The 15,098-nt window shown below is 54.9% G+C and overlaps 1 protein-coding gene across 2 annotated transcripts; it reads left to right on the top strand.

Annotated features, from left to right (window-relative positions):
- The first annotated feature begins 212 nt into the window (after positions 1 to 212).
- Positions 213 to 12,298, top strand: FAM110A (family with sequence similarity 110 member A). Of its 2 annotated transcripts, XM_021077746.2 has the most exons (3): positions 213 to 424; positions 7,304 to 7,419; positions 10,737 to 12,298. In XM_021077746.2, exon 3 carries the CDS (start codon positions 10,834 to 10,836, stop codon positions 11,719 to 11,721), a length of 888 nt encoding a protein of 295 aa, XP_020933405.1. In that variant the 5' UTR covers positions 213 to 424; positions 7,304 to 7,419; positions 10,737 to 10,833; the 3' UTR covers positions 11,722 to 12,298. The 2 variants fall into 2 exon arrangements, with proteins under 2 accessions (XP_020933405.1, XP_020933406.1); XM_021077747.2 differs by lacking the exon at positions 7,304 to 7,419.
- The last annotated feature ends 2,800 nt before the right edge of the window (positions 12,299 to 15,098 follow it).

Genomic DNA, 15,098 nt, shown 5'->3' with positions numbered 1-15,098 from the left:
CTGGGGAGGTGAGAGGCGGTGAGGGGCGGGGATGGACCTCGGTGCCGCCGGCCAGGGCTCACCCTCCTGGCTGAAGCTGAGTGGTCGCCTGGCAACGCGGGCGGCGCGGCGTTCGAACGGAAGCGAGAAACCAATCAGGATGTCCGGGGCAAACCATTCCGGTGTGGTGGAGGGGGGAGCGGCGCGTTCACTTCCCCTTCCCCTGCGTCCCCAGAACTTTACTCTGGTGGGGGCTTGGAACAGTCGAGTCCCCTACCTCCTCTCGGGTGTTGAGGGCAGCTCAGAAGGACCTCCCGTGCTTCCCTACGCGGGGCTGGGGCCTCCCGAGACGCGTTGTGTGCGACCGTTCCCCGCCTGGGTCCGAGCTGTCAGCCTCCTCAAGACCCGCACTGGAGGAGCCGGACTCGCCTAGCGCGGGCTCCAGGTGAGGGCACGGGTGGCCCGGGGCGCCAGCCCGGGTCTAGGGGGTGCTCAGTTCACCCTGCGCCTGCTGTGCGCGTCCTCCCCGCGTGGTACCTGCGGCGAGGAGGTGGTACCCCATTTCACAAATGAGAACGCTGAGGCTCAGGGAGGCAGTATCCTAGTCTAGCAGAGAATCCGATACAGGTCTTTCTGCTCCATACCTCAGTCTCTAGTCTACGTTGATCTAAATAGATCTGCCTTGAGAGGCTCAGATGGGTCACTTTCTTAGCCTCTTATCAACAGGAACATGGACAGTAGAGCCCTGGCTGGAGCCCCATCTGGCTGTCCCTCTCCCGTGTCGTCCTGCGGGGTGGGGGTGGGGGGTCCCCTCCTGGACATCTGTCTTCACTTCTCCAGAAAGCCAGGGGGTGGACTTTGGGCTCACTTGGGATCTTTCTGCCTGTGGGGCTCTGAATTAAGTGCTGTCCCTCTCAGAGGCTCTGGTGGGACTGACATTTCTGGGCTAGGTGCCAGGGGGGGCTGCTCTGGCTCTCCAGTTGTTGTTGGATTCTTGGGAATCTACCACAGGTCGGCGGGAAAGGCTAGAGGCAGCCCCTCAACCAAAGACACTAGTCACCAGAGACTTTGGAGTTGGGGGTGGGCCTGGGATCCCTCCTGGTAGAGCATCTGACCAGGCTCTGTTTCCTGGGGACCCCCACCCCCTATCTCCCACCCCCAGGTTGCTGCTGTTGCTGTCCTTTTGTAGGTGGGGAAACTGAGGGTCTAAGAAGTTAAGCCCCTTGCCCAAAGTCATATGGTCAGACTTGGCAACTCTGGGGCTGGCTCCCAGTCTATCTGGCTTCAATCTTGGATTCCTAGACACTCAGAATGGTGGCATCTGGAAGTCTGGAATCTCTTTAAGTGGAGTTACTTACCCTCTCTCCTCCAAATCCACCTCCTTGGTGGGGGGGAGAGGAGTTCTGGAAGCTCAGAAAGAAAACAAGTCTTTCCTTCATTCTTTTAACAAATATTTACCAACTTCATATGGCCCCACCCTCCCCCTTCTCTATTTTGTTTTTCTCAGTAGCATTTACCGCGCTGATGTCCTATAATTTCACTTATTAGCAAGTTTATTATCTTCTCTGACTGGAATGTGACGCAGGGAGGGGTTGGGCTAAGTGAGGTAGTTACCTCCAGTGCAAAATTGAGGGGTGCCTAAAACCCCAGTAATCAAATGACTAGAGCTAACATTTGTTGATCATTTGCTGAGCGCTCTGCTGGTGGGAGTTCAGTCGATATGCAGCACAGCCCCCCAGCTCTGTCGCAATTACAGGTGCTTCCTCCTGACCTAGCTGTCCCACTTCTAGGTGGAGTGACAGAGGTGCAGTGAGGCTGCAGTGTGGTTTGTAATAGAGAGAGACGACACACATACTTGGTGGCCGTTGCTAGAGGCTGACAGGTTCTTTATGTACTGATGTGGCACAATTAATAACATAATTGATAATATGTTAATAACACATATTAAGAACAATATAACTGAGTTAAAGAGCAAGATGAAAACAGTACAGAGAGCTGTTGCCATATGTGTAAAAAATAGACTATATGTCCATTATTGTTTGTTTGTGACTAACATCTCACTGGGAGGACGTGCAGCTATCTCGTCGCAGTGATGCCTGCAGGGAGGGAAACTGGGGACAGGAGTGGGAGGGAGGTTTTTTTTTTTAACTTTATTCCCTTTAGAGCTTTTGAATTTTGAGCCACATACATATATCACCGGGTTAAAACATATATGTCTTATAGGAGTTCCCACTGTGGCGCAGTGGAAATGACTCCGACTAGGAATCATGAAGTTGTGGGTTCGATCCCTGGCCTTGCTCAGTGGGTTAAGGATCTGGCGTTGCCGTGAGCTGTGGTGTAGGTCACAGATGCGGCTCGGGATCCTGTGTGGCTGTGGATGTGGCAGAGGCTGGCAGCTGTAGCTCCAATTGGACCCCTAGCCTGGGAACCTCCACACGCTGTGGGTGAGGCTCTATAAAAAGGAAAAAAAAATTATATATGTATATATATATGTATTATAGATGATCTAATCATGAGACCACTGTCCTGTCTCTGTTCTGTCACTTGCTCGTGACTTTGGGTAAGTTTCTGTACTTCTCTGGGCCAAGAAAAAAGGCCATGATTGTGAGCTCAGGCCCAGGCAGAGGGCAGCCTGGGACAGGAAGTGGGCTTGGTTGTGGGTCAGTCCCAACCCCACCTTCCTCATCCTGTGTGCCAGGCCCTTCCCAAAGGCTTTGCATGGCAGTATCTCTGCTGCCAGTCCCTTTGTCCTCATCTTGCAAGCTCAGGTGCACACCTGGCGTCCAGAGGATTGAGTGGGCAGAGGTGTGAGGTCGGCGGGCCAAACAGGAGATCGTTGCCTTAGGCTGCGGCACCCACACCCCTCCTGCAGCCTGTTTACCTCTTCTTTCTGAGGTTTGTGCAAGGTTGCCCTGGGCAGAGCTGACTCCAGGCAGGCTGGGGCACGAGTGTCTGGGAGAAGTCCAGAAATAGCACGGGGCCCGCGTGGCCCTAGAGGATGCCCAGCTGGGTGTTTCTGACCCGGACAGCTGGGCTGAAATCGAGCTGGGCTGTCCTAGTGTCCTGGGGTCCCTGCTGCCTGGAGCCTTGCTGATCCCCCTCTGGGGCAGAAGAGGGCCTCCCTGTCTCCACCCACGTCTGGGCCAGGCTTCTGCTGAAGAGAAAGGGAGAAGCAGGTGGAAGGAAGGGGTGAGGTGGGAGGGCAGAGTGTCAAGAACATTAGAAACCACACCTCTGCTCCCTCAGCAAAGAATAAAAATCACTAACACCTCTTGAGCACTTATTACTGTGTGCTAAGTACTTCACAAGTATGAACGCCTTTCATTCCCTCAGTCCTATGACCTAAGGTCCTTACTGCTGTGGTTCTTTCCCCCCTTTGAAGGGAAATCGAGCACAAGGGAGGTCTAATCCCTTGCAGAAAGTCACCTAAACCTGGAATTTGAATCCAGGGAGTCCAGCTTCAGACTCTGCACCCTCTCTTTACTTTCTTTTTAAAATATATAAAATAAAATTTGCCATTTTAACCTTTATTTTTGGCCACACCCGTGGCACCTGGAAGGTCCTGGGGGCAGGGATTGAATCTGAGCTGCAGCTGCAGTGACACTGGATCTTTTAACTGATTGCACTGGGCAGGGGACTGAACCTGCACCTCAGCGGCGACCTGAGCTGCTGCAATGACAGTGCCAGCCCCTTAACCCACTGTGCCACAGTGGGAACTCCCCCTTTTAACTATTTTTAAGTGTATAGTCCAGTGGCATTAAGTTTTTTCACTTGTTGGGCAACCGTGACCACCATCCACCTCCAGAACTTTTTCATCTTAAACGGAAACTCCATACCCACTAAACAGCAGCTCCCTGTTCTCTTCTCCCTCCAGCCCCTGGAAACCACCGCTCTACTTTCTGTCTCTGAATTTGACTCCTCGGGTTGCCTCATATACGTGGGAGAGTATTTGTCCTTTTGTGACAGACTTATTTCACTCAGCATAATGACTTCAGGGCTCATCCATGTTACAGCAGGTGTCAGAATTTCCTTGCTTTTTAAAACTAAGTAACATTCCATTGTATGTATGCATCCCATTTTGTTTATTCATCTGCCAATGGACACTTGAGGGTTGTTTCCACTTTTTGGCTACTGTGAATAATGCTGCTGTGGATTGGTGTGCAAATATCTGTTCAAGTTCCTGCTTTCAGTTCTTTTGGGGATATACCCAGACGTAGAATTGCTGGATCCTATTCTATTTCAACAGTTTTGTCCAGGGAGTTCCCATGTGGCTCAGTGGGTTAAGGATCTGGCATTGTCACTGGATCACTGCTGTGGCTTGGGTTCGATCCCTAGCCCAGGAATTTCTGCATGCCAAGGGTGCGGCCAAAAAAAAAAAAAAAAAAAAGAAAATTTTGCCTCATCGGCATACTATTTCCACAGTGGCTGCACCATTTTATATTCCCGACAGTACACAGGGTTCTAATTTCTCCTCATTCTCACCAACGCTTGTTATCTGTTTTTGTTTGTCTCTTTGATAATGGCTATCTTATGGGTATGACAAGGTATGTCATTCTGGTTTTGCATTTCCCTGACAATTAGTGATGCTGAGCATATTTTCATGTGCTCATTGGCCATTTGTATACCTTCTTTGGAGAAATAACTATTCAAGTGACTTTACATTCTTAGACTTGTAACCTTGGAGAGAATTGGTCAACACTCTGGGCTGATGAAGCCCTCACCCAGGAGCTGGGCCCTGGAGCATCTATTTGGTTAAACAGTTATCAAGGCTTACATTTTAGTGGCACTTGTCATGCATGGGCCTCGCACGGGGAGGGAGGCACTGTTAGGGATCCTGATTTACAGTTGGGGAAACTAAGGCATGGAAAAGCCACATATCTTACATTTCACAGCTAATCACTGGTTGAGCTGGGATTTGACCCCAGGCAGGTTGGTCCCAGAATCCATGCTGCAGGGGTAGCCAGGGTGATAGAGTCAAAAAAGACACTACCGGCCATGGACCCAGCTTGGGCAGAGGTTTGGATGTAGCATCTTTGGAGGAAGAAAGGGGCTCAGGGAAATGTCTGGAGCTCAGCTTGAATGGGGGCTCCTGGAGGCTGGAGGAGGAGAGGGACAGACGGAGGAAGGCCTGGGGCAGGGTTTGGGGTCAGCAGGAGGCTTGGTTCTGAGGGACCTTGGTCTTTGAAACAGCTTGGGTTCTAGTCCTGCCACTTGGTCAGTGGTGCTCTCTCTTGAGCTTGGTCCCTGGAGGAAGGAGATAGGGAAGAGCATGATGGGTTCTTAGCCCAAAGGGAGAGATGGGAAACAAATGAGGGTGAAATGTAAAATTACAAGGTATGATGGATGCTTGGGAGGGGACAAACTGGGTGAGGGAGTTGGCAGGATCCTCAGGGTGGTCAAGAAGGCCTCTCTGAGAAGGTGAAGAGGGAAGAGGTACCAAGGAGAGAAGGGATGGTGCAAAGGCCCTGAGGCAGAAAAGACCTTGGTGTGCTCGGAACAGCAGGGCCGACTCTGGCTGGAGCAGGAAAGGCTGGAGATGAGGTGGGAGAGGAGGCCAGGGACTTGGAGGGCTCGAGGGCCAAGTGGAGAGTGAATTTCCTTCTCAGGTGATGGGGAACCACAACACTGGGGGCATGAGGTGGTTTAAGCAGAGCGTGATGAGATCTGAGTTCTCTTGGGATAACCCTACCATTACTGCCCTCACTATAGTTGCAGAAACAGACCCAGGACCATAGCTGGGGGTGCTTCCTAAGGTGGCTTCTCCCTCAGGGACCCCAAGAGGGAGGCTGTAGATTCCTTAGGAGTCCTCTGGTAAGTGGCCAAGGCCCAATACTGGGGATTTGTCTCCTCCACGCCCCTGCCCCCCAGGCCGGGGTTCAAATTCTGGATCTGCCATTTACCAGCTGTGTGACCTCAGCCAAGTGGCCCCAACCTCTCTGTGCCTTGGTTTTCTCAACTATAAAATGGTCATAATAGTGGTACCTACCTTCCAGTGGAGGTGTGGGGATTAAATGAGTTAACATACATAAAGAACTTAGAACAAGAGCCAGGTACAAAGAAAGCACTTGGAAAAGTTCTTACCTATTTTATGAAAATTGCTATTTGTTGCCTTGCTTTTACTACTGTTAGAGCCTAACTGAGCACAACCCCCCCATCCTGACACATTGTTGTCTTAGTAGAGGACCAGGCAGGGACCCAGAGGGCTGCTGTGGAAAATGGTGGTCTTTTTGCCTCCTTTATCCCCCTAAAATCAGGCCCCAGGGGCTGGTGGAGGCCTCAAGGTTGACTCACTCCCAGGGAGAGGAGAGCTGTTCCTCGAGTCACTTACTGTCCCCTCCTGCCCTCCACCCCAGTCCTGGCATAGCCCCTTGCCAGGCACAGATGTGGACCCGGGCCCTCTTTGGTCTCCCCAGAGCTCTGGTCTGAGGCCAGTGGGCACTTTCTTCTCTGGGCCTCAGGATCCCAGCGGAACCTGGCTTAAGTGAATGTGCCACCTAAAGTGACATAATAGGGCTTGCGCTGGCAGAGGAGACACTTCCATTCCAGGGCTTCCTTCTTTGCAAGGCTGGTCACCTCATCTCTAAAATGGGGGTTAAATAGTTCCTTCCACCCAGGGGGCTCCAGAGATTTAAATAAGTACCGTGTCTGGCATTCGAAAATTCTAAGTATTATAATTACTATTATTGCTGTTTACTAAAGTTTACAGCTTGCACAGAGCTTCTACGGGCACTCTCAGGCCCTAATAACTCACAATGACCTGGCCTGGAGGGTGGGACTCTCCTTTCTTGACAGAATGGAGGGTCAGAGAGGTCCAGCAACCTGCTCAGGGACACACAGCTGGACAGGGGTGGCATTAAGATTTGGTCTGGAGGCAAAGTGCTCAGGTTGGATTCTCCAGGGTGGCTTTGGCAACTTACTCATTCTGTCCCAGCCATAGCTCCCCCTTATTCAAATGGGGGTAATAATTGAGCTGGCCTCATAGGAGGTGCGGGGAAGACTAAAATGAATGAATCAATACCAAGAGAAGCGCTTTGCTCAAGCCTGACACAGTGACCATTAACTAGCGGTCATCGAGGCTGTGGGAGAGAAGGACTCGGCTTTTCCATCTCGAAGGTGGGTGCTCTGGCCCCAGTGGGCCTGAAGGACTCTGCGCCAGATGTGCTGACGGGGCCAGTGCAGCTGTGGGAGGGGCGGGCCCGGCTCGCGGAAGAGCTTCCTGCTGGAGGCCCGGGGCGGCTGGGACCAGGTCCCGGCGCCGAGTCAGCTGCCAGCGGGCCTGGGCTTGGGTGCCGGCTGCTGCCTGGCTTTCCTTCTCCCTTTTCAGTAATCCCTGGGCCGGCGGGTTCACTCGCCCGCTGCCGGCCGCCGGAAGTTGCGCAAACGCGTGTTACCTGAGCCCAGGTGGGCCGGGCCGAGGAGCGCAGAGCCGGGCGCAGTCAGGTACGTGCGGGCCGGGGCTGGGGGCGCCCGGCCGGGGTGGGGGGCTGCCCGGGCACCTCTGCCCCCTCGGGATGGCGGGGACAGAGCAGGGGCTCACCTTCAGGGCTGGGCGAGGCTGTAGGAATCGTGCGGTCAGCTCCCTCCTTTAAGAGCCAGGAGGACCCGGGCTCAGAGAGGGGCGCCAAGCGGACAGAGTCACACAGCCCGCCCCCGGGCTGGCGGCCTCCTCTGCCGCTGGGAGTCCCCAAGATTTCCCCCAGCTGGGGAGGGCAGAAGCCAGACCCGGATACCGTCTCTCGCGACTGCCCCTCCGCAGCCTCCTGAGGCTTGGCGCCAGGGAAGCCGGTGCGGAGGGAGCAAGGTGGGGCCGTTTCCTCTGGGGATGCCAGTGAGAAAGGCTCGGGCCGGCGCTTTTGGGGTCATTTGTGGGTAGCTTTTGAAATCCGTGGGTGGCGTGCTGAGTGATGAGAGGAGGCCTCAGAGAGGGCACGAGTCCCGCCCGGGGACCGAGCGCCTGGCTTCTGGTCGCAGGAGCCGCAGCCTATCACGGTTTGCCCACCTGTGAAATGGGTCTTGTTCACTGATTAGCCTCCTTTGTCCTCAGCTTCGGCTTGGACAGATCCTTCTTGGAGAGTGCTTAGAGACCCCTGCGAGAGGGGCGTTCTCAGGAGTTGGGTCACAGCCATAATACAAACAAGGAGCCCACCTCAAGCAGCGCCACCGCCTTTTTGCCAGGTGTTGGGGAAAGTCCTCGACTTGTTTTATCTCTCCATCCTCACGGTGATCCGGAGGATCAGGAAGGTCTATTTTTAACAGCATTTGACAGATAAGGAAACCAAGTCTGGAAGAGGCACAGTTACTTGCGCAAGGCGCACAGCGGGCTAGTGGGCGAGCTCCGGGCGAGCCGCCCAGCGACCCCAAAGCCGGGTTTGGCTCCTTGCATCCGTCCCGGCCCCCACCGGAAGAGCGCCTGGGGCCAGTACGGCCGGCAGGAGCGGCGTGGGGCCCCAGGTTGGGGGGTGCGCTGGGCTTCTGCCCCAGCCCTGCCCATCTGACCTCCTTCCTCCCTCTGTTTCCCCGGATGGTGCCCGTGAGGGAACCACCGCAGCCACCAACGGGTTGGACTGGTTTGGGAGGCGGAGGCCTGGGGGTGGGGCAGAGTCTAGCTACCCTGACAGGGCTCTCAGCGGGGCTGCCTTTCCTGTGACCCTTCCTGCCAGAGGTCTCTTGGGGGTTGGCCCTGAACAGGGTAGCCTTCCTCTCCCACCTCCTCCATCCCTTCTACCTAGGGAGCAGCTCTGGCCCTGGGTCAACAGCCCCCAAGGTTCTACTCTTATCTTGGCTTTGCTGCAGAGATCTCAAACTGGGGGCAGGGGGCCAGACTAGGGGAGGGGGGTTAGATATGTTTGCTGATGTGTTTTGTTTGCTCTGTCCATTTACTATTTTTAAAGTTATTAATATCAAATATGCTAAGAATCTAGAGGGTTTTTTAAAAAATGCACTTCTGGATTTCCAGCTTCCTAGAACCTTCTAGACTTATCATCTTGGACCTATATCCCTGCAGTAGGCTGGGTGTGCCCCTCTCTAGTTTACCACTCACATTTGGCCCTCAGAATTTCAACTCCGTGAAAATCTATTGAATGCCTATTATGCGTAAAGATCACCATCTTGAAACGCAGATGCAGTGGCCAAATCAGACCCCTACCCCTCCTGGAACTATTTTAGGAGTTGGTGAACAAAGAGTAAAACTACCCTTTTTTAGATGAGTGAATTAGGCTTCATATGCATTTGTGTCTTATTTATTGGCTCTGAGACCTAGGTCGGTCACTTCTTTGAGTCTCAGTTTCTCCATCTATAAAAATGAGGTGACAGTTACCCACATCACAGGTTTGTTGGAAGATTACAGGAGAGGATGGTGTCAAATGTCTGGGAGAGGGAGACTCCTGCCTCCCCACGCCAATCCAGATTCTTCCCTTCTGGCATTCTGGATGTCTCGGTGGGGCTGTCCAATATAGCTCTCTGCTATGAATGGACGTGCTCTAGTCTGTGCTGTCTAGTAGAGTGACTGCTGGCTGCATATGACTATCAAGCACTTAAAATGTGCCTAGAGTGATTCAGGAGCTGAATTGTAAGTGTGTATTTAATTTAAATTTAAAGTTAAGACTGAGTAGCCATATCTGGCTAATGGCTATTGGATGAATTAGACAATACAGGGTTAGATGGCATAAATTACAGACCCCAAATGGTATCATCTAGACAGAGTTCCTTTCCTGCATTTTGCACCTGAAAAGGTTCAGGACTTGCTCTGTGGGTTTTCTTTTGGCTCTTCTCCAGGGGACTGTGGGCAGCACTTTGTGGCTCCAGCCCTTCCTTGGAAAAAAGGGTTGGGGTGGCCATCAGGCTGGGGCACTGGGGCCTGATGCTTAGGTGATCGTGTGGAGACATGTGCACCCAGGTGTGGGCCCTCCTGTCTATGGGTGCGCATCCCTCCGCTGCTGGCAGATCCAGAGTCTGCTGGATGCTGCTAAGCAGGGCTGTGTGATCTTGGCTATTACTGGCTTCGCTTAGTGCAGCATAGCTCAGGGCTGATGTGTCCACGTGACAGACGTCCATGGATCCCTATGGGCCTGGCATTGGAGTTTCATACTGAAGGCTAATGGGTGTCTGGACTCCACTGGGGCAGGGGTGGGGACTTTGTACACTCCTCCTCCACAAGCTCTGCTGCTGTGCCTGGGGCTTGGCATGTCTAGGCGGGTGGATGGCACAGGGCAGCTTCCTGCCTGGGTGAGGTAGAGGTTGTACCAGGCTCCCTGTGGGCATTCCACAGGGTCGACCCTAAGACCCTTGCATAAGCACCTCCCCACTTGGAGGCAAGGGGCAGAGCCGTTGACTTGATGAATTAGGTTAATCTAGTTTGCCTCCCTGGGCTTCATTTTCCCCATCAAAACAGTAAGATGGAGCTGTTAAGAGGACCCACTGAGGTTGACCTGGCTGGTACCCTGCACTCATCCTGGAGCCCATTTTGCGTCCTTTAAAATGTGCCTTGTCCTGTCTTTTCTGCTTAGGCTGCCCGAATCTTTCTTCTTAGGCACCTTTTTATCTCCGCCTCAGCTGGGCCTGGCCCCTGGAGGAGGCGGGAAGTGGGCGGAGCCACAGGCCCTCCATTGGGTACTTTCTGCCTGCTGATTGGCTCCCTGTGAATCAGAGGCGTGGCCATTACCTTTTAATAGGGAAGGCGTCTTCAGCCTCTTTCAGTCTTTGCCGAGCCTTTTGTCTGAGTGTGCACTGCCCCTTTTTTCTTTCTTTCCTCTCTGCAGCCGTTGCGGAGTCCAGCTGCCAGCCTTCTGCCTGGATCTCTGTTTCCTCATTTTGCTAGTCTCCTGAGACAGAAGCCTTCGGGGGTATGTTACAGCCATGCCCGTGGACACGCTGACTCCGGGAGCCCGGGATACCCCTGCCGCCCTGCCTTTCCGCCTCCGGACCAAGGTCCCCGGCTACCTGCTACGGCGTCCAGCAGACAGTGGAGCCCGGAAACCTAGCGCTGTAGAACGCCTGGAGGCTGACAAGGCCAAGTACGTCAAGAGCCTGCATGTAGCCAACACCCGCCAGGAACCTGTGCAGCCCCTGCTGTGCAAACAGCCACTCTTCAGCCCTGGGACTCGCCGCACTGTGCTCACGCCTAGCCGCCGAGTGCTGCCTGGCCCAGGCCGCCGGCCCCAGCTGGACCTGGACATCCTTAGCAACCTCATCAACTTGTGTGATAGTCCAGTGTCCCCTGCCGAGGCCAGCCGTACCCCTGGACGGGTCGAGGGGGCCTGCCAGCCTCCACCAGCCACGCCCCCACGCCCACCACCCAGTACTGCTGCAGTCCGCCGCGTGGATGTCCTTCCGCTGCCAGCCTCACCAGCCCAGCCCTGCCCATCGCCAGGCACTGCTGCCTCCAGCCCGGCCCGGCCCCCCGGTTTGCAACGTTCCAAATCGGACCTGAGTGAGCGCTTCTCGCGGGCAGCAGCTGACCTGGAGCGATTTTTTAACTTCTGTGGCCTGGACCCAGAGGAGGCCCGCGGGTTGGGTGTGGCCCATCTGGCACGGGCCAGCTCAGACATTGTGTCCCTGGCGGGGCCCAGTGCTGGGCCGGCCAGCTCTGAGGGGGGCTGCTCCCGCCGGAGCTCTGCCACCGTCGAGGAGCGGGCCCGGGAGCGCGTGCCTTATGGCGTGTCAGTGATAGAGCGCAATGCCCGGGTGATCAAGTGGCTGTACGGATTGCGGCAAGCGCGGGAGACTCCCGCAGCTGAGGGCTAGGCCTTCGCTACCCTCAGCCTTCGCCGCAGAACAGATCTTAGAGAGGCTATTGGCCTCTTGGCCCCTCCTGAGTCCATTCCATGGCTTGGAGCAGACCCAAGGCTGCTGCCTTGTGTGAACTGGGTATGGAGGCAAGGGCTTGGAGGCTGGACCAGCATCCATCTGTCAAGGACTGACCTGGAGAGAGGTGCCTCTTGACTTTGGACCACTGCTGACCCCTCATATGCAGGTCTTGACATGAATGTACCCCGGCTTATGGGTTTGGATTTGGGGCACTTGGCCCTCCCCACTGAGAGTGAGGGGCCAAGGGATCTCACCAAAGCTGTCTACTCAGCAGCTCTGCTTCTTTCTTCCTTCCTTGGCCTCTCTCCTTTGCCAACTTCCTCTTCCTTACCCAGTGGGCCTTGGTTCCCTGGAAATCAACCCCGGGTGGGGGCAGGGAGGAATGGCCTCTCCACTGTTCTTCAAGGGCCTTGGCAGCCAGGCGTAGGTGGGTAGACTGCAAGAGGGACTGGTAGTCTGCAGTGCTCTGACTTCCCTCCCTTTGGTTAATAAACACAAATGCTTGTTTTTCAAAGGCTGTGCCGTCAGACTCTTCTGTGTTCTCTGTAAGGGGAAGAGGTGGAAGAAGTTTTGGGATGGGGCCCATGAAACTCAGTAACTGTCCATCCCAGGATCTGGGGGTGGGGGTGGCAGGTGTGAGTCCAGTGCCTGGCTGTCCTGAGACTTGCCCCACAGAGCATCCTCAGAACCCCTCTGGGAGGCTGGGTGGCGGGCCTCCTTTGTAGTGGGGGACACTGGGTCTGGCCACAGAGTGAGTCGGGATAGAACTGGGAAGAGGATGGAACTTTCCCCTGCATCAGGAAGGGGACCTGCAGGGGAAGGGCTGACAGGAGCGTATACCCTCCCCAACCATAAGTGTTCTACCCTTTCCCAACCCAGCCCAGGTCCCAAGGGGGCAGGAAGCTCAGAGAGGTCAAACCCTGAACTTGAGGTCACACAGGCCATCAATCGGAGTTTGGAAGTGGAAGTTCTTGGACATAGACGGACTTGGGGTGGAGAGCAAAAAACAGGCAGTCTCGCTTCCAACTCTGGGTGACCCGGGGTAAGGCAGTCTCCCTCTCTAGGCCTCCGTGGGAGAGTTGGAGTTGTGCTCTTTTTTGGGGTGAGGGCAGGTTGAAGGAGGTGCCTGGCACTGGGCTTTGTCTTGGCTCCTTCCCATCTCCCTCCAGATTAGTTACCTGCTAAGAGTCCCCATCCTTGGCTGGTGAAGTAGTCAGGGCTAGGGCCGGGCACCCAAAGGGTGAGAGCCTGGGTGGCCTCTGGATCCCCGTCTTCCCATGGGAGGGGGTGGGGCTGGGAGGGGGCTTCCCCTCCCGCAGGCAGCCTGGGCCACAACACTCAGAAACAGGAAGCTCTAGTGGGGGCCGTGGTGACAGGTTTGATGTAGGTTTTATTTTAAGCATAAAGAGGAGATTTCCGTTGAGCTATTGACAAACATCCAGGTCAGCCCAGCTGTCTGTCTCTGAAAGTCTACAATCACCCTCCAGGGGACAGGGCTGGGCCTGGGCCGTTTGGGGAAACAAGGAGAAACTGGGTCATAGAAGAGGAGGGTGTTCACATGTATGAGAATGGAATTTATGATACAGATAGGGAGACTGAGGCACAGGGAGGGTGACCCCTGCCATAGGCTCCTGGCAGGTTTGGTCCCCATGTTAGAAGAGTGATGGGGGGAGTTCCCGTTGTGGCGCAGTGGTTAACGAATCCGACTAGGAACCATGAGGTTGTGGGTTTGACCCCTGCCCTTGCTCAGTGGGTTAAGGATCCGGCGTTGCTGTGAGCTGTGGTGTAGGTCGCAGACATACCTCGGCAGACATACCTCGGATCCTGCGTTGCTGTGGCTCTGGTGTAGGCCGGCAGCTACAACTCCGATTAGACCCCTAGCCTGGAAATCTCCATATGCCGCAGGAGCGGCCCAAGAAATAGCAAAAAGACAAAAAAAAAAAAAAAAGAGTGATGGGGTCTTGGGGATAACCTGGGTAGCCTCTGCCCAGGTGATGTCCTTTGAGGTGTCAAAGACCTTCCCTGAGGCCAACCTAGAGAGAATTCTGTGCTGCGCCCTTGCTGTGACCTGCCAGGCCCCCCGAAACACAAGGAGGTGGCTGTGTTGGCTGCATTTTACCTGTGAAGAAATTGATGTTCAGGTCACAGGACTGTTGGTGATGAGCCAGGAGACCCCCTTGTTCCTGAAGGAAGTTTAAGTGCTGGGCTCAGACCCGTCATACTCGACTGAATCCACAAGGTGACTTTTTGAGGGTCACCTGAGAGGGACACCTCTTGTCTTAGAGCAGGGAGGACTAGTGGGCCTCACAGAGCTGTCACAGAGTGGGTCTGCACTCCAGCCTGGTCACATCCCGGCCTGCTGGACACCCCAGTCCCTCCCACTCGGCCTTCCTGATTCTCCTGACACATGCCTCACCTTTCTTCCCCATCCTGGCAACATTTCCTCCTAGTCACTATTGAGCATCTACTGGATGCCCAGCAGTGGACAAGGCAGCCATGGGCCCTGCCAGGTCTAGGAAGAAGGAAGGGGCAGCTGAGCAGAAGCGAGTCCTATAACGCGTGGAGCATATAGGCTCAGGGACATCTGCTCTCAGGCTGAGCTGTTGGAGTGTGAGAACCAGGCAGACCCTGTTGGAGAAGTAGAGGCTCAGCCTGGCCCCTTCCCCCCTTCCAAGAATCCCTCCCTGCTCTCTTCCAGCAGACCCTCCCAATGTCCCCCTCCGTTACCCCCAGCCCAGCTTCTAGGGGCTTCTGCCACTCCCCTTCCCCACCAGCCTGTTAGCCTCGGGGATCAGCAGGAACAGGCCCTCTATTGTTCCCCTTCCAGTTGGAGTGTGAGGGGCAGTGAGAGGCTGCCGCTGTGTTTCAGCCCCTCCGAGGGCCTGCAGCTGCTGCCCTGTCCCCTGGGGCGGCCTGGCCTCCATAGCAGCTTCGCCAGGCCAGACTGGCCCCAGCTGCCTAGCCCCTAATTAGGCAGAGAAGAGATCTGCTCCCTGATCTGTTTCCCACCAGCTAATTATACACACGGGGGCTTGAGACACTGCAACCTGGCTGCTCACTTCTGTCACGAAGGTGTGATGGGCCCCTGAGGAAGGCACCTGTCCCCACCTGCCAGACCTCAGTTTACCTTTTTGGCAGAAGATGGGGTCTAGCCAGGAGATGTTGTTCCTGTCCCTGATGAATTGGTTTTGCTGATGAGTTGTTTGAGGCGAGCTGGGGGAGGAGACCCCCCCACCCTTTGGAACCACCTATGTCCTGGGGGAGCATCCAGGTCCATCCAGTTCCAAGACAGAAAGCCCATCTAGGTTTTTAAA

The sequence above is a fragment of the Sus scrofa genome, chromosome 17 (genome assembly GCF_054392235.1).
Source record: "Sus scrofa isolate SSC_HxYL_T2T_F1_AM1 chromosome 17, Sscrofa_HxYL_maternal_Yorkshire_Landrace_v2.0, whole genome shotgun sequence".
Taxonomy (NCBI): Eukaryota; Metazoa; Chordata; class Mammalia; order Artiodactyla; family Suidae; genus Sus; species Sus scrofa.
The sequence above is the reverse complement of the archived record's forward strand: the minus strand, read 5'-3'. Positions and strand labels throughout refer to the sequence as shown.